Here is a 25,214-nt window from a genome sequence, read left to right as displayed (position 1 = left end):
AAGCACATGAAGGCTTACCTCTGAACTCTCCTCTGATTCCTTCTGGCACTTTGATGCCGGATCACTATAGCAACCACCACAAATATGACTGCCAGAGGGAAGAGCACACCAACCACGATGGAGAAATCTACAACAGAGAGCTCAGAAACCCTACTGAGGACCAAGAAGCTTGTCTCAGTCTAGATTGCCTCCTTTTATCTTTCCTTCCTTTCTTTTTTCCTTCCTTCTTTTCCTGATTTTCTCTCTCCCTCCCTTCTTTTTTCCTTTTTCCCCTCCCTCCCTTTGTTCTTTACTTTTCAAAAAGAATCTGGCCAGGCTAGGTAGGCTAGGATGGCCTTGAACTCACTGTGTAACCCAGGCTAATCTCAAACTTGCCTTGATCCTCCAGTCTCCCATGTAACCGAATTACAATAGAAAGCCATTGCATCTGGCCTCACTTATTTGCTACAAATTTTATCTAGTTTTTATAAAATGAACCTGTCTTCCTGGAGAGTTATATTTGCTGATTAATTGTCTTCTGATCTGTGGAAGGAGAGGAGGGAAGACTCACTCTAGACATGGACTGGGTTCCCAGTCTGCACTGAAGAGAGGAACGAGCCAAAAGACCTCTGGGTACTGCATTCATCTCTCTCTCTCTCTCTCTCTCTCTCTCTCTCTCTCTCTCTCTCTCTCTCTCTCTCCTTCCTGACTGCAGGTGCCATGTGACCTGTCAGCTCTCTGTTCTCCCGCTACTATGTCTTCCCTACGATAATGGACTGTAACCACAAAACTAAACCAAAGCAAGCCCTTCCTTCCTTAAGACACATTTATCAAGTACTCTATCAAAAAAAAAAAAAACAAGAAAGAGAAGGAAAAAAAATCTAACAGAGTTGGTAAAATGCAAACATGATCTTGATCACAGTGCTAATGTCTATAAAAAGCAAGTAAAAGTATACAGGAGGTGGGTTAAATAGCTTCTTACTGAAAATTCTTTAAATGGAAGAAGGTTGGCAGCAGTAATAGGAGAGTGAAGGCTGGGAGACTACAGGACGATATGGAATAACGAGGATGGCTGAGCAGGGAAAATGTATTTTAAATCCAGCCTTGGAATGAAACAAGAAAGAGATGGTATTGCCCCCTTGGCAAATAAAGAGCAGGGTAATGAGAGAGAAAAAAAAGACAGGACATAATTCATAAATTGTCTTTGTTTTTACGCCCTAGTCTAAGTAATACATTCAGCCTGGATCCTGGCCAATCTCAAGGTTTTGTTTCTCTTCTAATCATCAGAAATCAACAGAAACCAGAAAGCACACACATCTGAAGAGCAGGGGAGCTGCTGCTCTTAGTCCATCGTCCAACAGCAAGACTGACAGTTCCAAAAATACAGGAAAATTTGACAAGTGTGAAGGCAAAATACACAGGAAAAGGTTGATACCCCAGAAAGTAGAATTCAAGATAAGAAAATGGCATTTGTTCAAATATCTAATTCTTTTCAGCTTCCATAAAATTCTTATTCAAGGAAATCAGAGAAAAATCAAATGCTGTGGCATGTCTGTGAGACAGAGCTTAGCTTAAGAATGGGGAAGAGCGGACACATTAGAACTAATGTCAGAATAATATGTATTTAAAAAACATCATATCAGACAGAGTACTTGGAATACTGTCAGTGCTTACAAACATGCCAAATCAGAGAGGACAAAGTTGTGGCTTGGGGTAAAAGAAATAATATATTAACAGACAGTAAGTGGGCAGTTGAAGAGAGAAATAATTGAACAGCAAATCCAGCTTCTTTTATTGCTAGCAATGGAGGTCTTGATCGGCATAAAGTTTTTACAAAACTCCTATATCCATGAAAGTTCTAAAATAGATTTTTTTTAGATATTAATGAGGTAGTAAGAATTTAGAAAAATAAAAAAGAAAGAGAATCAGTTTCTTTAATGGCATGACCCCTAGCAGGTCAGCACACTCCAGGGCACCAATATTGGATCAGATGAGGAAGAAGAGCAGAAGAAGATGGTGTCAATGACTCGAAGTTGGATGGATTGGGCAGGTAAGAGGGTTGAATCTTGGGCTAGTGGGAGAGAGGAGTAAATACTATCAGAATACTTTGTATGGGATTCTTAACATACTAACAGGAATATAATTTTAAAAAGACAGAGAGGAAGAGGAAAATGATCCCAGCAAGAAGGTTCAGATGTAACTTGGTGGAAGAGCCTAGCATGCATAAGGTCCTAGATGTCATCTTGAGGACTCACAACCAAAAATGAGAAGCAGGAAGAAGAGGACGAGGAACGTTTAGAAACACGGGAAATGAGAAAGAGTAAATGAATCAAGAGCAAACCCTGACAGGAGCTGTGCCTTGAATGACAATGGGATCTCAATATATGTTTATTGGCGGTCACTAATGCACCACCCCAACAGTGGGGGTGCAGGAGTACAAGTGAACCCCTGAACACTGCGCTCAGTGTTGCTATGTATCTACAATCACTCTAAAATCTTGTTGAACAAATAAAAAGATATGGAAATTTTTAGGACAACTAATAGAATGAAAAACTTCCTATTCTCAAAATTCATAAAAAGAGTAAAGTGGTGAACAAAATGGCCAACTGGTTTGTAATACAGCACAAAATATAAATTAAAAACTAGCAAAAAAAAGCTTAGATGAGACAAGATACATAGAAACTGCCCAATATAACTGATGATTTGTGTCCCAGCACTTTAGTAATTTGTTCTCCAAATAAATTTTGAAAAATAAATCCAAACCCAAAGGTATGTGAGATAGCAAAGATTTTTTAAATGCATAATTTTCTTAACTTCATAATTTAAATGCATAATATTCAGGTTTCAAGAGGATTTAAAAAGGATCAATGTAAATGTGAGGATATTATAAGGATGAATGTAAATGTGAAGATATTATAGCAACACAAACAGATGCAGAATTATGCTTCAGCCGTCTTGGTCTCCGGGAACTGCAGGCTTTAAAAGGCAAGCAGCAATAGAGACACACAGAGCAGCAGTTCACAATGAAGGCAGTCTTAATCCATTGAGAAGATATGACTATTCTAAATATGCATGTGTATACTACCATGACTTCTAATCAGACAGTCATAGACAGTACCAGGTTATAACATCAAAATTAAGTCAAAGGTTTATTTATTTTTATTTATGTATGAGTGTTTAATTGCATGTATGCGTGTGCACCCTGTGAAGGGGCAGAAGAGGGTGACAAATCCCCTAGAGCTGGAGTTAGTGCCGGGAATCATGCCAGCGTCCTCCATAAAAGCAACAAGTGCTCCTCACTACTGAACCATCTCACCTCCCCCGAAATACATCTTCAGAGTGGTTATTTTTATGGTTTCTACACGGTAACTGGTAGAATAAAGAAAATAAACTAGTAGCTGGAATTATATAGGAGCAATGGTACAGACCAACTTGGCACACAGAACACATGTAGACACAGGAGGACACAAGTTTAAACTTCATGTTACTGTGTTTTCTGTTCATACACAGAAAACCTGCACACATGACTATGTGATAAACCATAAAGTTAGCTTAAATTAATTTCAGAATACATTCCACATAATATATTCTTTGATTGTCATGTAATGGTTGTCCTAAGTATTAACTAAATAATAACTATAAAAACCCCATTTTCCTGCATATTAGGTAGCAGATGGTGGTAGGGTACTGGTGAGGAGACCAGGGGACGGGTTCGTGGGATATGTAGTAGTCAGCTACTAATGAACTCTGGTTATTACACACATGGGGTAGCATAGATAGAAATTCACTGCACAGTTGAAAGATCTGGAACAAGAATTTATGAGGGCCTTTTACCATAGAGAAATGATGGATTTCTTCACTGTAGTTTATCTGATAACATATGTATGCAGCATGTTTACTTTTTTACACACATATTATGGGTCTTTTGATGCGTAGAAGAAGTTAGTTCTACTCATGCTTTTAGAGTCTATAAGTCGCTACGTAGTGAAGTTGTAACATGACAACCGTGTTTATGGACGAACTAGAGTCTGTGCAGAGATAAGGCTGACCCTGACTTTGCTAGGATGAGAGTCCAATTAAAAACAGTGATTTGCCTAATATATGTCTACCTCTTAAATACTATTTATCAGGGCGAAAAATTAATGATATGTTTATGTTTGCAAAGCACACTGCTTCCTACTTCTGCACATGAGATAATACAGTAGAAAAACATGTATGTGGTATATGACTTTACAGACTTCACCAAGTAAATTTAAATTATTTCAGTCTAAACCAGAAAAAGTAACAGCAGATTATAAAATAAAACAATTATCTCAGCCAAAATAAAAGAAATGATAAATGTCTGAAGAAGCAGTTGTGTTTAAATTGACCTCAAGATTACGTAATGTAAACATGTGACAAAATACCATATGGTATTTCATAAGTACATACACTCTTATGTTTTTCCCTGTCAGTTAAACAGGACAAAATAAAGCAGTGTATATTCCAATATAGTTATGAAAGAAGACCTGATTTAAAAAGCCTAATCTTATTTCTATGGATCCTTTGAAACTATTTCTATTTAGCTCTATATAAACAGAAATACTTGGACATAAACACTCTTAAATACAATCTAGAAAGTTGAATGAATACAAACTTCCTTAAAGATTACGCATAAGCTTGTGTTCTTAAATTATTTATTGGGCATGAATTTTGCTACAAGAATTGCTTATATTAATGGTGACAGTGGAGCCAGAGAACACTGTGTCTTCTCCAGGCTGAATGATAAGAACCCCCCACTGAACGATGGACCTTGTGGCCCCTTCCCAATGCCATAGCTCTTGCAGCCTGCAGATCTCAGCCCACCCATCTCTCTGTGCTTGTGCACTGGTTGGGTGATCCACTGGGTATCAGTATTTCTTCCGAGCTTTATGGAATGGATCAATGAGGATAATGTCAAAATTTTATGTGGAACTTCCACCAACCCAATAAGAGTTCAAAACGTCCACAGTTAGTAGATGAATAAAAATAAAGTCTTCAAAAAGAGAAAAATCACACTTTAAGGTTATTTTAGTGAAAACTGGAATCATCGAAAAGCTTTCTAATTAAGTTGTTGATTCTGTGACTCTGTTCTGAGTTACCCTGCAACCCCACCCCAAACATGATAAATCCAGTTAATAATATATCATATAATAACATCTTATAATGTGAAAAGGTAATGGAGTTTAGAATCTTCAGGAAGATAGGAAGTAAAGGAATTGGGTAAACAAAAGAAGTAAGTTGAGGCATAAACATTAAAATTAAATGTTATTCTTTTGTTTAAAATGCCTAAAAAAGTATTTGAACTTGGGACAGTTTATTCAGGCCCATCCTAAGCACATCTCCATTCCCATCCTCTGTGTACACAGAATGATATAGTTTCAACAAACCCTGGGACAAAACTCCAGGAATTTCTCTCTGGAGAAATTGGTGCTTGGTACAGGAGTACCCAAAGGTGGCTGAATCTGGCTCCAGACACCCACCCCAAGCCATGCAAAGAACGGAGTTCAAGGAGGGTGCACAAGAAAAAAAAAGAAGGGAATTCATAAAGAGCCCTCTCTCAGCTTTGAGTATTCTTCCTGATGACAATGAAAGTCAAGGTTCCCTTGTGGCTTATTCTCTCCTTGACGACCTATAGGATGTCCTGCCTCCTACTTTGAGTATTATCTTCTACCCAACAAACACTCCATTTGTTTAATGAGGAAGACTCATTAAACCAGGTTGAGTCAGCTTATCCCCTGGTCTAACAAAGATCACACACGCCAAAGGAAAAGAGCCAAACGAAATGTGGACAGCATGTGGATGAACTGGAGAGCATCTGTAAGCAATATTGGGTGAACAAGACAGCCCACCTGTAGGCAGCATTTGAATGAATAGGAAAGCATACCTCAAAATAAAGAAAACTAACTCAGAAAGCAGAATATAGACCTACCACCATAATCCAAGTCATGTTCTCAGAGAGTCTCATGAGTTAATATTAGCTAACAATCGTGTAGCATTGTGAAAATAGATAAAACATAAAGCAATCAAGAAAACAAGATATAGTAAAGTAATATTACAAATGAATTTATCTTTTTGTATGAAGTTTGACAGTGTAAGAGTATTGAAAACCTTATTTGAATATTGCTAAAGAAAATTTGGGGGTGATTAGCATATGTACAATAGCTACAGAACAGAAATTTGATGAGGAAAAAAAAAAGACAATGAACCCTATATCCTAGAGTAAAAGACAATACTGTCAAGGTGAAGGAACTAGGATCATCCAGAAGACAAACTCCAGGAGTATCTGTGAGTAAGTTTCCAGATTAAATGAGGTAGGAAGATCTACCCTAATTGTTGGTGGACCCATTCCTTGGGCCAGAGGCAGAGATCAGTACTAAATGAGATGTCTTTATCAATCCTTCACCTCAAGGCTCAGGGATCTATGCAGAAGAGGATACAAAAAGACTTTAAGAGCTAGAGGTGATGGATAAGTCCCAGGGATTGGAACAATTTAGACACAACTGGATTAATACAGATGGACTCACAGAGACTGTGACAGCATGCACAGGAGGACCTGCACAGGTTCAAACTAGGCAGACTCGCAGCAGAAAGAAGAGGAAGTAGACATATCTTCCCACCCATAAACAAAAAATTATCTACAATTGATAATCACTAGGAAAGCCAAAGTCTGTTTTCTCAAGTGGGATCTCACTGGGTATATTAATCACACTCCAGGACAAGTCCCATGTCTGAGAGTAGTTGGCCAACACAAGATGGACTCCATGTGTTTCTGAGCAGTTTTTGTTTTGTTTTGGTATTTTTTTGTCTCATTTTTTTCTATTTTTTTTTTCAGTTTTGATCTTTTATTTGAAGGAGAGAGGAACAACATGAAGCTGTCTGAGTAGTAATATAGAGAGAATCTAGGAGAAGTTAGGGAAGGGGGAAAGATATATTCAAAATACATTTTATGAAACAGATTTTAATAAAATGACATTTTTTTTTTCAAAAAGAAGAGGCAGAGAGGTGGCCACCAGCAGTCATCTTTCTGTTTCCTGATTCTGGAAGCAATGTAACCAGCTGCCTCATGCTTCCCTGGCTACCAGGACTTCCCACCAAAACAGAGGACATCCTTAAACAAGCCTACCTCTTCTCAAGTCACTTTTGTTGGGCATTTTTATCACAGCAGCAGGAAAGTGACTAATACAAATACAGAGGAAGAGCTTGGCCAAAGGGGACAGGTTTCCAGGCCAGAGATGCAGAGTTACCTACGGAAGACTGTGGCAGAATCCTCACAGTCAGGAGGGGCCCATCCTTCCTTGCACTGTCACTGCTACTCATGGTCACACACCTAGTGGAAGAAGGATGCTGTGTCACCATGAGACTCAGTGTATCATCCAAGGCCCCATTCTCTCATAGTGAAGTGGATTTTGACATGAGCAGGACCCCTGCTCCTCTGGCTTCCATCTGCTCAGGAGAAATATTTATGACAAGCAAAGATTTCAATAATGGTCTCTCAGAAGCAGTGTCCCATGCTATATATGCCTGAGTGTCAGTTTATAAACATGATAACTGTGGTCGCTGAGCCCTGAGCGTACGAGTTCAGCCTCATCGCAACAGAACTGAAATGGCATAAGGCTTATTGAACTGGGGACACCTGCGTTCCAAACTTACTGCATGCCCCTTGCACTTCAAGGAGCAGTTGGTTGACTTGTATGTCTCCTCCATGTCCACACACTCTGCATTAATGCACACCTGAAATGACATGGAAGCATGAACTCAATGGAGCGCTTCCAGCGGCTCCACCTCTGCCAATGACTGGCAGGAATTAAGTCTTAAATTGTCCATCAGTTCTATGTCGTCAAACTCATCTTTTTAAAAGGACTTTTTATTACTTCCTTGATCCTTGAGGATTTCCAACATGTTCTGATCGTATTTTCTCCCCCAACTTTTTCCACGTCCAGGCCCAACCCACCCATATGATGTCTTTAAAACAAAAAATTAGAATCGATGTATGCTGTCAAAATATTCTTGAACGTGTGGCCTTCCACAAGAGTGTCATCGGCTTTCCAGGGAATATAATTTTAGAGAAAATCATCTCTTCCATTAGCCATCAGATGCCAACAATAGCTCAGCTAGAGGTGGCGCTTTGTGTCCACCTCCGGCTATTTGTGAGGATTTTGTCTGGTTGAGCTCGCACTGGTCTTGTTCATGCCGTCACAACAGCTTTGAGTTCATATGTGCAGATGGCCTGTTGTGTCTACTTAAGATTTCTTACTATTATTTTCATCCATGTGTCTGTGAGTGGATGTCATATGCATGCCAGTGGATGCAGAGGCCAGAAAGGAGTTTGAGATCCCCTAGAATTGCAGTTTTGTGCAGTTGTGAGCTCTATGGGTTTGTGGAACTAGGAAATAGCAGCAAGAGCTGCTGACCAATGAATTAACAGCAACTAAACTCAACATTTTATTAGGCAAACACTAGCAGGTTTTCAGACAGACCAACCTCTATAATTTTTAGTATATAATAAAATATTTAGAAAGCCATCTTAAGATGACCTTTGCTTCCTTCCTAATAGGTATTTCTTTTCACCTAACAGCTCCTCACATTTGGACCTATTACTAACCACAGAACTATGGTCATCACTGATGAACTATGAACTATGTTCATCAGTGATGTAATGAACATCTGGAAGGGAGTGCTGGAATCCCATTACATATGATGCTACTACAGTAACTACTGTGAGTAGAAAGTAAATGCCATACTTCTTCTTCTCTGTACCATTATTAGAGACGCTGTCATTGACTGGGCACCTGCCAGTTTTGAAGCACCAAAATTGACAAAGTTTGTCTTTATGAGCCTGAATCACCTCACTCACAATAATTTGTTTCATTTCTACCCATCTATGTGCAAGTTTGGTGCTTTCAATTTTCCTCGCCACTAATATTCCATTTTGTATAGATACTGCATCTCTGTTGATGGACACCTAAGTTAGTTCTATTTTCTAACTATTGTGTAGAAAGTTATAATTAGCATGGGGATTTAAGTATCTCTATAGTAGGATACAAATTGCCTTTGTGTTTATGCCCAGGAGTGCTAGAGTTGTTTCAGTTTCCTGCACAAGGTCTACATAAGATTAAGCCAACCAACATTTCTGCATGGATGTAGTAGATGATTTTCAGTCCCAACCTTTATTAGGGAGCTATTGGCAATGGACAGCTTCTGAAGAAGAGAGAGTTGTTTTTCTATGAGTGTGTGACAACTGGTGGATTTTATGTTCCAGTGTATGGTATGGCCCCATATCGTTGTGCCTATGAGCAGCACTAATTGTAGTACTTAGTGAGCTATTAAAAGGAGAAGGAGCAGTAAGATGACGAGGGCAGTGGAATAACAACGAAGTCGTAAAGGGGAAGTGTTGGAGAGGATGCTGGGAGAGTTGGAGGGAGAAATGGAGGTGTATCTGGTCATATTCCACTGCATATATGTCTGACAGTCTCAAAAACTAAAAAAAGAAAGATGTAAATACTAAAATATGTACCAAGTTTGATAACATGATATAAGCATATCTTGGGCACTAGTTAAACACTATCAGAGAGATGGGTGCAGGCACACATAAATCAAAGCACACCCACGTGAGCATGAAACTCTGTGGAAGACAGGAGGGACCACAGGTGTGGGCTGTGGCTCTGTTCTCATCTTTTCTCACATTTCGATTTCCTGTATGATTGCCTTTGAATAAAATGCTCTGTCAAAAGCAAATGGGAAACTTTCAACCGTAAATATCCAAATGTATTGAAGTAGAGTTCAAGGGTCATTACTAATCTGAATTGTTTGGCACACAAGGAAGATGGCTGTGGACACCTGACTTTATTAATACACTGGGTATCTATGTGCTTCCTTGTATGACAAATGCTTTCCGGTGTCCTGTGGGTGAGTTTAAACAAACATAGGCCACGTGGTACTTCCCTGTCCTTTGTCAGGTACACTGCAAGCGATTGGGTGGTAAAACTTTGGGCAATGAAAGCTCACGACACCTCGGTGTTCATAACTATGTCTCAGTGAAATTTTCTTTTCTTAAGAAAAGATGCACACGGGACAGCCACGTGCTGCCTGCCCCTGCAGTGCTGGATGGTGAGCACCGCGTGTGAACATGTAGAGCGTGGAGATGGCAGGAGGCAAGGAGAGACACTTTCAGTCCTTGGTGGTGGCATTGCATCACTGGGTTTACCATGCAGGCTGTTGTTTCTCTGAACTTACCACTGTGTGAGATAATAATTGTCCTATTTATTTCAGCCTCTGTTAGTTTTTCTTCTGTTCTTCTACATCCTATATCATCCTAGCAGTGTGTGTACTGTGATTACAGAAATTGTAAGAAACAGTACTGAGCTAAAATCCAGGTACACGTGTGGGTGTAGGATAATGAATTGTGGAAGTACAATTTCAACTTGCCTTGTTCTGTCCACACTTGGTTCCATTGGCCACCATGCCTATTCCTTGACTGGTGTCTTCAGGAGCAAATAATTTACATGTCAGAAAAGATACTGTCAGTCCTTTCCACGGCAGATTATGTGACCCACCTTCACAGAACAACTTCCCACACATGGCATCTCTACAAACAACAGCAACAACAACAAAATCAAAAACTTTACCCCAGGACTCAAATTTCAGTCTTATACAAGCGTAAATCAACCTTTGCTTATCAATATTTAAAAAAATAATATTTTTCTAATAGCAATGACTTCTGGTTCTGCCTATGTACAATGCCCTTATTCTGCACTCATAGGACCCTCAGAAATTAACAAAATGTGTTGCTTCTTAAGTACAGATTCCTTTACAACTAATTTTTGCCAATTGTCTAAGTTAAGGCTAATAGGGGTAGGGGCAGAATCTTAGGCCTAAATTCTAGAAGATGGCCTTAAATAAGGGAACACACCACATTTATGGGCACCCCCCAGTTTAGATGATGGAAAGTGTATTGGTTAGTTTTCATCAACTTGACACCAACTGCAGTCACCTAGGAAGAGAACATCTTAATTAAGGAATTGTCCCCATCAAACTGGTTTATGGGCATCTCTGGGGGAGAGTTTCTTGATTAATTCTTGAAGGAGGATCCAGCATCACAGTGCTGTCCCTCGGAAGGTAGTATTGGGGTGTGTAAGAAAGCAAACTGAGCAAGGCATAGGGAGTGGAGACAGTAATTAAAACTCCCTCATGGCCTCTTCATCAGCTTCTGCCTCCAGGTTCCTGCCTTCAGTTCCTGCTCTGACTTCCCTCAGTGATGGGCTGGAGCCTGGAAGTGTAAGTCACACAAATTCTTCCTTCCAAAAGTAGCTTTTGGTCACAGTGTTTCATCACAGAAATAGAAGGCAAATTGGGGCTGGCTGTGATAGGTGGAGATGGTGAGGCAACCACTGACAGAGAAGAGCTTGTGGGCGGAGCTAGAGGATACACAAAGGGTAGGTTCCTGACCTTACACAGGGGCCTAGACAGTCATTTATTTGTACTATTTTACTTCCCTCAGATAAACTCTAAAAGATAAACGCCTCAGTTTTCCACAACAGGGTGGTCTACACAACTCCAGTGATCTCTTGACAAATCCAAGCAGTCCGTGTGGCCCTCAGAGCACTCTTTTTGGATCTGCAGGCTAAACTGCTCAACTCTCAGGGAAGCCATTCACCGACCACCAGAAAAACCAAGAAAAGCCAAATCCAATATGGTCACAGCTAAGTGATGTATGCGAAATTTGGAGGACGCCTGTGAACAAGTTGTCTAGAAGGGAGAGAACGGGCTTTTCTGTTACTGCTTGCGGTTGGAGAAAATAGGGTTGGTAAACTTAGGAAGTCACAGCTTCTCCAGACTCCACTGGGTGTTCTTCAGTAGTCAGAGGCTGATTCGTGACAAGCCTGTAAGGATGGTGCTGGACACAGGAAGTGTGGAGATAACTGCCCAACACAGGCCATGGCTTTAATAGTCCTTAATGGGACTAAATGGTTCTGGAAGAGGGTGAAATATCTGAGTTTCTTATTATACTCGATATCTTCTGTTAACACAACTATCAAGGCAAAGAAAATACTCGCAGGCTACAGAGGAGTGATGAACCAGCCCTGCTCCCTTCCCACCCTATGGAGCACTTTGCTGAGCCTGTGTATGGCCTTTTCCATAGCTGTTTCATTTTGAATCTGCTCTGCGTTCCTATAAAGGAAAAGTCATATGACAAAATTTACCCTTTAGGCCCAGATCTCCTCAATGGGTCTCTACCACCCAACTAATTTGTTAATATTAATTATCTAACAATGTCAGTGTTCAGTAGGAAAGCTTTGAAAATTGCTCCTGCTGTTCAACCTTTTGTTACAAATTCTGTCTACAAAATTTGGAAGTGGCATGAAACATTTGATCCACTATTAAACACCTTAGGGGGCAGGAGAGACACTTATTTGTTCATAGAAAGCCAACTAGGGCTTTTCTTTCACAGGATGAGAGTTCTGTTTCCAGACACACCCTTGTAACTCCGGCTCCAGGGGATATGATGCCCTCTTCTGGCCTCTGTGGGCACCTGCACATATGTGGCATATGCATACCCAAACACATCTTAATGCATATATTTAAAACTGAATCGAAAAACAAAATATTTGAGTTGAATTTGAATCTTAGAGTGGCAGAACATATATGTAAAAAAAATTCTCAAGTTTATCTGGTATAATTTTGTACCTTTCTTTCAGGATACCGATACTGAAATTAAAATGAATACTTTAGGTAACTTGTTCGCCACATTACTTAGTATAGTCTTTCTCATGCAAATGTCATGACAAATTTAATATATATATTTGTTGTTTCTTTGGGTAGATAAAATTTCTACCCAGAAACTCATAATGAAATGCATCTGATTGAAAAAGTATTTTTTAAAATACTTTTCTAGATATATTTATATTAAGTGTGTATGTGTGTGTGTGTGTGTGTGTGTGTGAGAGAGAGAGAGAGAGAGAGAGAGAGAGAGAGAGAGAGAGGCCATTTGGCCTGCGTGTATGTATGTGTATCATTTGAATGAGGAAGTCAGAAAAGGGCTCTGATTTCCCTGGAACTGTAGCTACAGGTGGTTGGAAGCCTCCATGTGGGGCTGGAATTGAACCCAGGTCTTCTATGTAGCAGCAAGTTCTCTTAACTTTTGAACTATCTCTCTAGACCAGACATCATTTTCTCTTGAACTAGAATTAGCCAGGATACGTGGGAGGAAATGTGCCGTTGTACCAGAGGGGACTGTGGGGGAAAGATTCAAAAAATACAGTCACTTACTTTGCTTTGCAGGGCACGTGCGTGCCATTCTCTATGTGACAGTATCCGTACTTTGAGCCACCTTCATTGTGCTGGAAACATGACTGGTCTGCCACCTTGGTCCCTGGAATCAGGTGCAGATGAATGTGATATACGTAAAGAGAAAATAGGTAAGAAATGGGGTACTACATAATACGACCAAAATATAAAGTTAGCATTAAGAGTACAGACTGAATAGACCTTATCCAAAATCCTTGAGATTGGAAATGTTCTGGATTGCAATTTTTTATACTTTGAGGCATTTTCATATATACCTTGAGAAAGCTACAGAATAGGACCCACCCCAAAAGTAAAATTTATTTACTGTTTCATGACTACTTTAAAAACATAGCTGTTGGTCATTTTACTTATTTTTAGAGTTCCTGAACTTTAACCTGTTACATGAGTGTTATAGGTAAATGCCGACATTCAGATTAATTTTGTATTTTAGAGCATGAAGTATTTAGCTTTTTGAGATCAGCGATATAGGATTGTGCTATTTGGGCATACTTCTATTGAGAATTTGCAGACACACGCCTCAATAATTTAGTGTCAGAGGAGTTAAGTGGAATTTAAAATGGTCTTTTAAATATTCTGTTATAATTGCTCTTTGGGTATTTGAAAATATCTGTATGAGTTGCTGAGGGTTGAAAAAGATTTCATCCAAATAAAAGACATAGCCAGAAGAATGTTGCCATTGCATTATTATTTTAGAGGCCCACAAGCATTAATAATCAGATACAAAATGCAGCCACAACAACTAGCAGTTATGTTTAACCAAATGCCTCCTGTGTGCCAAGCACGGTGCCAAGAAGCACTCCCTCCACTTTCCATGGAATCAGCCTCAGATAGCTATCAGATGGGCACAAAGCTCAGCAGTTAAGAGTTCGGGTTTTAAGCACAACTTAGCTACTACTTGACCTACTTCGAACTTAACCACCGAGCTTGCTCATCTATAAGATGAGGGTGTGTGATGTGATGTAGTCCATAACTCATAGGCTTGATAAGATAATTAAATGAGTTGATATGTGTAAGCCACTGAGAACAGGGCCCGTTCAGTAGTCTATGAGTTCTTACTGCCATCCTCAGTAAGGTATCAGTAAGAAAATGGAGACTCACCCCAAGTCACACAGGAATATAAGAAGCCAACTTCACCCACCTCTCCCCAAGCCTCAGCCTCATCCCATGACTCATTACCCTACTCAATGATCAACAGCTCTTAAACTCTAGCAAGCTGGATATAAACCTCTGAGGGATAATTAACAAAAGTAAAACAAGCAAAACCTTATGAAGAGTTTCCTCTATTTTCAAGAAAAAAATATGATGTTGATTTCTATACTTGAAACACTTTTAACAAATTTCATGTTTTACTCATTCAAGGTGATAAAAAAAAACCTTTGTGACTATTTCTGGGATTATTTGGATCTAAGCAACATATTAATTCCTTATTAAAGCAATATAGATATATTCCTGGAACAAGTAATTTCATGTACAAGTAAAGGAAACGTCATAATCAAAATCCCTAACTTCTGAGTTACAGATTCTAATATATTTGAAAGTATCATTCTTGTACCCACCATCAAGTACCTTCATATCTACCTTTCCCCGACCAGTAACACTGTGCTTTCCCTAGACTTTAAACTTTCTACAGTACAAGAGAAGCACAGGGCTGGAGAGATGGCTCAGTGGTTAAGAGCACTGGATTTTCAGTGCCCCACAACCATCTATAGTGGGATCTGATCTTCTCTCCTGGAGTCATGCAAATAGAGCACTCATGTGCAATAAATAAATAAATCTTAGAACAAAAGAAGAAGCAGGACCAATGTTAGATTAATGTATTATTTTGTGTTTGATCCATCTTTATTCTTGGATTTTAAATTTCTCTTCAAATACTCGTTGCCATAAAAAACAGTGTTGGAGGAAAAATTTTCATTGACAAATATTTCAGAGTTCACCTGCTAGGGAAAAGGAGGGCAAAACAGTGTCTTCAGCTGTATGTCAATTTTCCAAATCTTCATCTCTGTAAACGTTTTACTAATCCACATTTTTCCAGCAGTGTGAGAAAGTAGGTGAACACTCTGTGTCATCTTTCCTAACACCTGCAGCCAGTCTTTCCTGGCTCATAACTTCAGAAGGTCAAAGTTTAACTTATGTTCATTAATGCTCTTTATAGGGCTGTGGAGTGAAGTCGGCTTGTCCATATTGGTTGGACATTTTCATTTCCCCACTATAGCGAAGTTCCTACTTATAACAAAATCACATTTCCAGTACTTCGAGGTTTGATTTTCAGGAATATCTTGAACCCAAAAGTGTGATTTTTTCTTATGAATGCATCTTACAACCTTTTGCAGATTAATTTAAAATAAATATGATCTTGTACAAATCGAAAAAATTGGAATTTGAAAACAAATCTACTTTTCTAGTATTTTATGGTGACTGCCTTTGAATGATCAATTTAATAATGGTCTTCTCTATCCAATACCTAATAAATATTTTTAATATCAATTCTATGGATAATTTTGACCTCAACTAAAGTCAGGCACTGAAAAAAATAAACTGTGGAGAAAATGTACTGGGTCCCTGAATGAGGAGATAACAAGACTTGGAATCGAGCCAGACAAGACTTGGGATGGAGTCAGACAGAAGTCAATACTCATGTATAACTAGGTAATAAAGGGGACATGTTGAGCTTCACTTAAACATGTGGGGTTTTCTTTCCTCAATTTTTTATCATCTGAGGAAGCTAGACAAGGATACCCGAGAGTAACCAGTAGGACCAGTTTTCTTAATTCCTTTAGTTTAGAAACCCAGCACCCAGGAAGTAAAAGCAGAATTGCTAAGGTCATTCTCCAGCACACTGAGCACCTGTCAATGGCTTAGAGGCATTGCTTCTCAGATTGCTTGTTAGTCTATCCTTGCCAGGTAGAGAGGGGCTTATGTAGGATTCTTGGAAGCTCTTGATTTTCTGGGTATTTTGTAGATATTTTTTTCTAGTCTCAGTTTTGATTGAACTTTAGTTTTAGAAATTATGATAAGTTTCTAGCATGCAATAACACTATTAAAATTGTATTAGGAATATGTAGCCTCATCTCTTTTTGAATAAATATTCCCTGTGTCACTTAAGTGGGAATCTGGAAGCATGCAGGCTATGACAATCCAATACATGGCAGTATACACATGTCATCCAGGAAGTACAAATAAGTGTTTTCTTTTTAAATGTTGCTTTTCTTTCATTTTGTAGAGTTTTGTAATCTTTGATCAGTGGCGCCCTATTTCCTCCCTATACCTCATAAGCAGTATGCAATTTCTTCCCAGGAGTTCAACATCTTTATATACTTTTCATAGAAGTGAGCACACTCTGATTAGAAAGTTGAATTTACAATAAAAAATACAGTCTAAATTTGGGCTTAATGTTTATAGATATCTTTACATCACATGTTATTTTATTTTTTATTATTCATCATTTTTTAAAAATTTATTTTACACACCAACCACAGTCTCTCCTCTCTCTTCTCCTCTGGTTCCCTCCTCTCTACCTCCCTTCTACCCACTCCATCTACTCCCTCTCATCTCTATTCATATGGAAAAAGCCTCCCATGGGAATCAGCAAAGCATGGCATATCAAGCTGAGGCAGGATCAAGCTCCATCCTCTTGCATCAAGACTAGTCAAAGCATCCCACCATAGAGAATAGGTTCCAAAGAGTCAGCTCATGCAACAGGGACAGGTCCTGGTCCCACTGCTAGGGGCCCTACAAAGGCCCAAGCTACACAAGTGTCACCCAGATGCAGAGGCTTAGGTCAGTCCCATGTTGGCTCCCTAGCTGTCTGTCCAGAGTCCTTGAGTTCCCACAAGCTCAGGTCAGCTGTTCCTCTGATTTGCCCATCATGATTTTGACCTCCTCCTCTTGCTCATATAATTCATTCACCCTCTCTTCAACTCTACACCATGAGCTTGGCCCAGTGCTTAGCTGTAGATCTCTGCATCCACTTCCATCATGTACAGGATGAAGGCTCCATGACGACAGTTAGGGTAGTCACCAATCTGATTACAGGGGAAGGCCAGCCATCTTAGAGCCTTCAGCCAGTGCATTTTATTTTAAAGCCTGTGTTATGATTTCCTTAGTGTGGCCACTAAAATTTGAGTGGACCAAAATGGTCTTTGAAATGTTCTCGCGCTCCCTCACTGCCCTTCCACCTTCAATGGGTCTTCATTTACTTGTTTCCCACTTGAGCTCATGGCCTACCCACCAGCACCACTGTCACGCCTGTGTGCACAGGTGAATTCAAACCTGAGATAAAAATGACTTTTGCAAAGCTTGTCTCAAACACTGTATGGTCAGAAAGGTGAACAAAAAAATGTCAATCTCAAAGTAAAATTTCACTAGAGCAGCCTTTTTATTTGCTATCTTTAAACATTTGGTCTTAAAAATATGCCTGCATCCAGCTTGATTCCTCTACTTTCCTTGATCTGAAGTGTGTGGTGTCCTCAGCAAAAATGTCTTACCTTCAAGTTTTGAGAGACAACCAAGGGTAGCATAAAAGCATGTGATATTTAAAGGGGAGGTTGTCTATGGGACAGCCCATGAGCTACACCTCCAAGGGAGTGCACTGCCTGTCATTAGGGTGATTATTAGATAGTCTATGATGCCTGTGAATGAGTGTTATCACTCATTGTGACACAATTACACACACACACACACCACATCTTAAAGTTAGATTATACAACATGTGTGTCTATAATCTAAAATTGCTTCTCAGAAGTATCTGAAGTACCTTGCAAGCTGCCAAGGGAGACTAGTTCTGCACAGCTGTTGTGCCTTTGACTACAACAATGACCAGTGGTTATTTTTCCAGTGATGCAATAGTGGCACTTATATCTTGGAGTTAACTAACAGCTATCTAGATGGATTTAATAGTGCAATACAAGGAAATTCATGGCTGGTACTACCAATAACCCATGGCTGGAGAGATCATAGACACTAAATGAGAAATTACTTTTACCACTTTTCCTAATCAATACAGTTGCTACTTTTATTTTAAATATTTATCCTTATACCCATAAACAACTGTTCTCACTCCCTTATCAATGAAGCTTTTTAAAGTTTATTTTATTTTTTGCAGTACACAGAGGCTACCAAAGAGATCCAAATATGACCAAAATGCAAGGAATACATGGCTATGGGGTCCCCATCCCTAGTTAGCACATCAACAGTACAATCCCTACATCTCAGGCTCCTGGAACATAACGGAAAGAAGAGCCGAAAGACTGTAAGAGCCAGAGGACCAAGATGTCAGCTGCAACATAGCATCTTCTAGATATGACCCCATGAAATCTCAATAATGCCATTGCTTAAACAAGACCTGTGTAATAATCACACCAGTCAACACACAAAAGGAATAGTAGAACCCACCAGGCCATGCCCCTAGATAAAAATTTTCAGGAACCAATGGTTGGGGAGAGAGGGAGGGAGAATCAGTTTTCTTCACCTATGAACGCCCTGTATACCATCCCAAATGGTCAGCTCTAAACACATGTGTATGTATGAACATCACTAAATAGAGTCAATGGCGTGTGTGTGTGTGTGTGTGTGTGTGTGTTAGCAGTAATAATTATAGAAAAAGAAAGATCTCATGAGTCTGAGAGCAAGCTGGGGGAGGGAGGAGCTAAGGAAAGGGGTGGGATTGATGTAAATACAGTATACTCATGTATGAAACTCTCCAATTAAAAATCGAAAATACACTTATTTCTGATTTTGAGAAGTGACACCATTTCTTGGAAGAATGGGGTAGCTTGGTCCTTTCGTCAAGGCCAAACATCATCACTGGGATGATGTAGACATGGAGAGGATCTTGCCACTGTGATGCTAATCTTCATTGCCAACCTAATAAGTGCTAGATTCACCATGGAAACACACTTCTGGGTATATCTCTGAAGCTGTTTCCAGAAATGCTTAACTAAGGAGAGAAAGCCCACCTTGGGTGACATCATCCCATGAGCTGTAGTCCTAGACTGCATAAAAAGGAAAAACTAAATGGAGCACAGGCATTCTTCTTCTTCTGTTTCCTAACTGGGGAAACAGAATAACCAACTGGGGATACAGTATAATCACTTGCCTCAAATTCCTGCAGCCTGAGATTCCCCACCATGAAGGATTTCTGCAGGAACTAAGAGACAAAAAGCAACTGTCCTTTCCTTAAGTATTCTTCTTTGCTTTATTGTCACAGTAGCAAGAAAAGAAACAAATACAGTGTCTTACCTGGGCCCCACATCTCCGTGCACTGTTGCTGCAGGGTGGGACAGTTGCCCTTCAAACAATAGCCATGCCCATTTTGGCAAGGAAAGCCATTGACTCTAAATCTGTCGACTGGGCAGTGGCTGGATTTACCATCACACATTTCAGGCAGATCGCACTCATCTTTTGCTGCCCTGCATACAACCCCAGCCTTTTTAAGCTTCAAGAGAAGAAAAATAGAAAATATGTGTCACCTTGCCCCTTGCAAGTCCTGACATTCAAGAGTAACATAAGCAAATCCATTTGGTCTTCTGGGCCATGACATTCTTTTATTATTGTAATTTGTTTTTGCATTACATCCTTGTCATGTGATTAGTGTTGATGTTGACCAATACTCCGAGTCCTTAAGCAATTAATATTTTGAATTTACAATGCAAATACTAAAGAAGCATAAAGTAAAATAAGAAGCATGCCAGGCAATGTCTCAGATGGAGAGCAGAGAGTTGCCAGTCTCACTTTGTTGAATGCTTCTTTCTGTCATGATTTATGAGTTTTAAGTTGGCAACTTCAGGATTTGCTGGTTAAGTGAACCTTCTGCTGGAAAAGGAGACAGCCTTCCAAGTGCCAGAATCGCATACCTCAAGACTTTCCCAGGCATCAAGTTTCCTCATTTCTTTTAATTCTAGATTCGGGTATTTCTTGTCAACTCTTGTTATGGAATGTTGCATTGCGAAGAAAGAAATAACCAAGGACGCTCTAGTTACGTGAACTCTGTTGCAATGGTACTGTAAATTTTGCCCTTATTTCCACAGAGAAACTTTGATTAAAAAAAAAAAACTTTTCTGTCACTTCAGCAAATCAGAGGAGGCTTATCCTTTGCCGGCTGTGTGTGTAGGCACTGTTCATCTCATGAACCAAACAACTTACACTCTTTTAATACCAGTTACAGGGCCAGACCAAAATTGTAGTCAGAGTTTACCGGCCTTCTGAATGTAATTCCCACTGCTCCAATCAGCCTGGTTCTCTTATACCAAACCACACCAAGTCACTTCTCCTTCCTTTCTTATCAGTTAGACATTCTGTCTTTCGATGCCTAAATCTAAACCTAAAATCAATTCCTTTCTGCTTCCCAGTCACCGGAAATACTGCTTTCAGGTGAACTGTTCTCTCGTCTCTCCAATATAAATTTCTGCTCTTTTTTTCCTCCATATAGTGAGGGTGAGCCCTTGAATTTAGATTCAAATAATGTGTTTTTGAATTTTGGGTGCTGATTTAAGATATGAGAAGCACCACTAAGTTCAAAACACTTTATTAACAGATCTATCAGTACAGGTAGGTTCCATCCATTGATATTATGCTCTCTAGGGAAAGCCCTGAAGTTGTGGGTACCCATGAGAAGAAGCAGAAGGGGAAACTCCCAATGGCCTTGGAGCTGGTCATATTTGCCCATGTTGATTTGTCTCCTAAATAATGACAATGTTTTGTATTTCTCAAAAATCACATTGTATGAATTCAAGATGAACAATGTGGCATTTCAGTGTGTGTGTGTGTGTGTGTGTGTGTGTGAGAGAGAGAGAGAGAGAGAGAGAGAGAGAGAGAGAGAGAGAGAGAGAGAGAGAGATCTGTGTATTCAGTTTGGCCTTGACTCCTTTATGTAGCCAATGATAATTCTGAACTTCTGATCCTGCTTCCTCTACCTTTTGTTGCTGAGATTAAGGGCATGAATGACCATTGACCATACCTGGCTCATGCTGCATTGGGGTTTGAACCCGGAGCTTCATGCATGCTAGGCAAGCACTCTGCCAGCTGAACCACACGTTGAGTCCTAAAGTCAACTTTTTTAGAGTCTGCATTTACAAGCCATCGCACAGCCTTTGGCTCTCTGAGTCTATTTTCTTTCACTTGCTATAATGCCCTCATGGACTGTTCTGATTGTGACAAACGGGAGACATACTATTTTTTTCACATTTTCTGCTCTAAGACTCCTTTCAATCAAAAGAAAAATGAGATAATATCTCCTTTGCGTTGTTGGGAGACTGGTTGAGTTGGAAAAATACCCAATGAGTGATTGAGTCATTATTTTCTAGGGGGAAAAACACTGCTGTGCCTGCGCGACTTAACATAGTCACTGCAGCATTAGTACAGAAGAAGAATCACAGTTATAAAAGCGGCACGAATGACCCTTACTTGGCACTTCTCACAGCACTCGCCCAGGGCGCACTGGAAACCTGCTTTGATTTTACAGCTCTTCGCATTGCAGCATCTGTTGGTACATTCCTAGGAAATGTCAGGCAGACGAAAGTGACATATTATTTCAGGACAATTCCATGTATAGCTTGTTTGCTACATGTACACATTACTTGGCATCTTTTAAAATTTTCCTATAGTGAAATAGAGATATGCCCAGACCTTAGAAAGAGTCTGAGCGGCTGACGACTTGTGTGCATCTGACTTTTATTTTCATATTTTTTCATCGTTTTACAGTTTTACATACCAATTTTCATATTTTTTCATCGTTTTACAGTTTTACATACCAACTCCAGTTGCCCCTCCCTACCCTCTTCTCACCCTCTACCTTCCCCCACCCCCATCCAATCTCCAGAAAGGGTAAGGTCTCCCATATGTTTTAATGGACATATGCTTTCTATTCTTTTGAACAAATACATTCCTCACAAGTCTTTAATAGGACTAGTCATAAGTTCTATTTTTTCTTGATAAAATATAAAGGAAAACAAAAGGAAAAGCATAGTTTTTTAGGACAATCCAACATAAATAATCTTACTCATTAGTTGTGGCTCTATCTCATCTTCAATTTAATTTCATTTTCAATATAGATATTAAATATTATTAAATTAGTCATCAACATACATACTTTGGCCATTAATTCAATTCTAGTACTTGTCCCAGAATAAATTCTAATGTTACTCAACATATCTGTAAGTGACATCATATTGCAAGGTCAAATGGTTGGACACCCACGAAAGCATCATACTTTCTTTGGCTTTTGTTTTTTTTTTTTTTTTTTTTTTAAAGATCCAAACCCTTTCCTACAGGTGTTGGAGAAACTAGAATCTCAGGCAATTTCCACTGTAACTGTCAAGACTCCTACTGAAAAGCGAGACTTCAAGAGTTACAATGCTTTTCGAGTTAAAACTACTTCCCTAAATTTAATTAAGTAAAGCCATCATCAGAGGAAGATTAACCTTGAGAATAGAAGGAATAAATCTTTAATCTTATTCTGAAGTCATTGCAATGCTAGTTCCCAGAGGGAATCGCGCATTACTCCTGTTAAGTGCTTAAAAAAAAAATGGGGGTAGGTTAGAACCCTATTTAGAGTTCTGGCCCGCCTGTGAATAGGATGAGAGTAGGGTGGGGTTTGGATTGTGATGCCAACAAGTTCTGAGTCTTGACAGATGTGAGACTTGTGATGTGGGTGTGAGAGTCAGAAAGCAAGACCTCTTGCTCTGGCCAGGTCTGTGGACACGGGAAAGCAAACGATTCACTCTCTAAATACTGCTGTAGTGCTGCTCCCAAGGTGATGCTCACTGGTCCACAGTTGTTTAAGCTACCTGAAGAATTTCAACCAGAATTCTAGGGATGAAGACATTGGTGAGGGGTGCTACAAAGTCAGGAAGGAAAGGGATCTAGTGAAAAAATAAAGATATATTAAGATTCACATAGTCCTTGGCAGACTAACCTGAAAAATACATACCAATCCAAAGTCCGAAGAATTATTCAGTTTTATGATATAGTCTTGTACACTTTATGTTCTCAGCAACTGATAAATGAACTAGGTGCTTGTACAAAGGGCTAGAAGTACCTGGGGGGAGCCACAGTCACATTCCTCGTTCATCTCTAGTAATTGGTTGCCACACACCGGGATGGATATGATATCAGAAGGCAATGGGGTATTATAGAGGCAATGAGACAATTTGTCTTCAAGAAACTGCCCATAGTTGACATGGCTGCAGGAACTGAAGTCTGTGGGCATATGGAACCTATGTAGATAAAGGGAAAAAGCAGTACCACCATGCTTTAATTGTGGGAAGTAACAACTGGTGTTAGCAGTAATGATACTGACTAATAACTGCAGAGATCAAATCTAATAACTGACCAAGTACTAAGTTAAGCAAACATCTAAATTTCTAAATTCACCCACTTGTGTGGACATTAATATCTCAGCCTAGTGGGTAAATATGACTGTTCTCAAAGTATAGCATACTGACCACTTTTAATGAAAACAAAAATGCTTCTTGGCCAGCTCATGTAGTCTCTCTTGTTCCTGGATCATTATGGAAAACAGTCCAATTTTATGCATAAATCATATTCCCTTAGGTAAGTACCATTGATATTCTCTTCATTTTATAAGTGAAGGTGAGCCTTAAATATGCAATAATATCTGGGAGAAATGATACTAAATGTGTAACTGGGGGGAATTCAGGTTCTTTGGGGGGAAGGAGTATAAAAAATAACTTAATAATAGAGTTGGCAGAAAAATAAGAACAGAAAAGAAGAAATATATATATAAACTTATATGCATGTATGTATATTCATATATAAATACACATATGCATAGATAAGAAGATAGATAGATAGATAGATAGATAGATAGATAGATAGATAGATAGATAGATAGATAGATAGAGAATTAGATAAGACTACCTGGAAATTTTTTCAGAAACATAGGGATATAAATATCTTTCCCATTTTTTCCTCTATGAAGTTCCTTATTTTTTTCTTTTATTAAACATAGATTATTTTTTCCTCACATAATATATCCTGCTCATGTTTTCCCCTTTCTCTACTCTTCCCATTTCCTCTTCAATGCCCATCCCACACAGACCCACTCACTTTCTGTTTCTCATTAGAAAGTAACAGGTTTCCAAGATTTAATATTAGAATATATTAAATATTAGAATATACAAAATAAAATGTAATATGACAAAGCCAAAACTATCACATTGAATTTGGACAGGATAAACCAATAGAAGGAAAAGAGCCCAAGAGAAGGCACATGAATCAAAGACCCAATTATTTGTACACTCAGGAATCTACAAAAACACTAAACTGGAAGGTACAATATATATACAGAGGACCTGGTGCAGACCTTTGTAGACCCTAGGAATGTTGCCTCATTCTCTGTGAGTTCATATGAGCTTTGCTCTGGTTGATTTACAAGGATTTTTTTCTTGGTGTCCTCCATCCCCTCTTGCTCTAACACTTTTCTGCCCCATCTTCTGCAATGTTCCCTGGGTTCTGAAAGGGGGAATAGAATGGAGGAGACATCCCATTTAAGACTGAAGGTTCCAAGCTTTCTCAGTCTCTGTATAATGTTGGCCTCTGTTCCCATCTGTGGTAAGAACCTTCTCTGATGATGGCAGATTATATTTGTCTCTCTAGGTCTGGGTTACCTTGCATAGGCTGATATTTTCCAGTTCCATCGATTTGCCTGAAAATTTGATGATGGCATTTTTTAACAACTGAGAAATACTCCATTATGTAAATGTGCCACATCTTCTTTATTTACTCTTCTGTTGTTGAAGGACATCAGATTTTTCTTCAAAAACTCTGTACTATAATCACTCTTTCTAAGTTTATGGAAAATTTGACAACAAATGTAAACTTCCTGATTTTGTTAAAATTCTTCCAATTCTAAGACAAAGTCTTGAACAAGTTGTTGACTATTACCTTGAGGA

The 25,214-nt window shown here is 39.2% G+C and overlaps 1 protein-coding gene across 3 annotated transcripts in view; it reads right to left on the bottom strand.

Moving 5' to 3' along the window:
* Adam28 (ADAM metallopeptidase domain 28) overlaps positions 1-25,214 on the bottom strand; it is a 55,568-nt gene that overhangs the window by 5,927 nt on the left and 24,427 nt on the right. The window contains exons 12-19 of one of the 3 annotated variants that reach the window (XM_050121871.1): positions 23,339-23,516; positions 21,706-21,795; positions 19,543-19,738; positions 13,267-13,369; positions 10,426-10,585; positions 7,651-7,731; positions 7,249-7,327; positions 19-127 (exon numbers count right to left, since the gene is read on the bottom strand). In XM_050121871.1, the coding sequence (XP_049977828.1) occupies positions 7,310-7,327; positions 7,651-7,731; positions 10,426-10,585; positions 13,267-13,369; positions 19,543-19,738; positions 21,706-21,795; positions 23,339-23,516 (826 nt within the window). In that variant the 3' untranslated portion in view covers positions 19-127; positions 7,249-7,309. Of the gene's footprint in view, positions 1-18; positions 128-7,244; positions 7,328-7,650; positions 7,732-10,425; positions 10,586-13,266; positions 13,370-19,542; positions 19,739-21,705; positions 21,796-23,338; positions 23,517-25,214 lie in introns of those variants that run through there. The other 2 variants (XM_050121872.1, XM_050121869.1) reach the window with 2 other exon arrangements.

This window comes from Alexandromys fortis, unplaced genomic scaffold, assembly GCF_014885135.2.
Source record: "Alexandromys fortis isolate MF-2015 unplaced genomic scaffold, M_Fortis_MF-2015_v1.1 scaffold_203, whole genome shotgun sequence".
NCBI lineage: Eukaryota > Metazoa > Chordata > Mammalia > Rodentia > Cricetidae > Alexandromys > Alexandromys fortis.
This window is presented reverse-complemented; position numbering and strand designations above follow the sequence as displayed.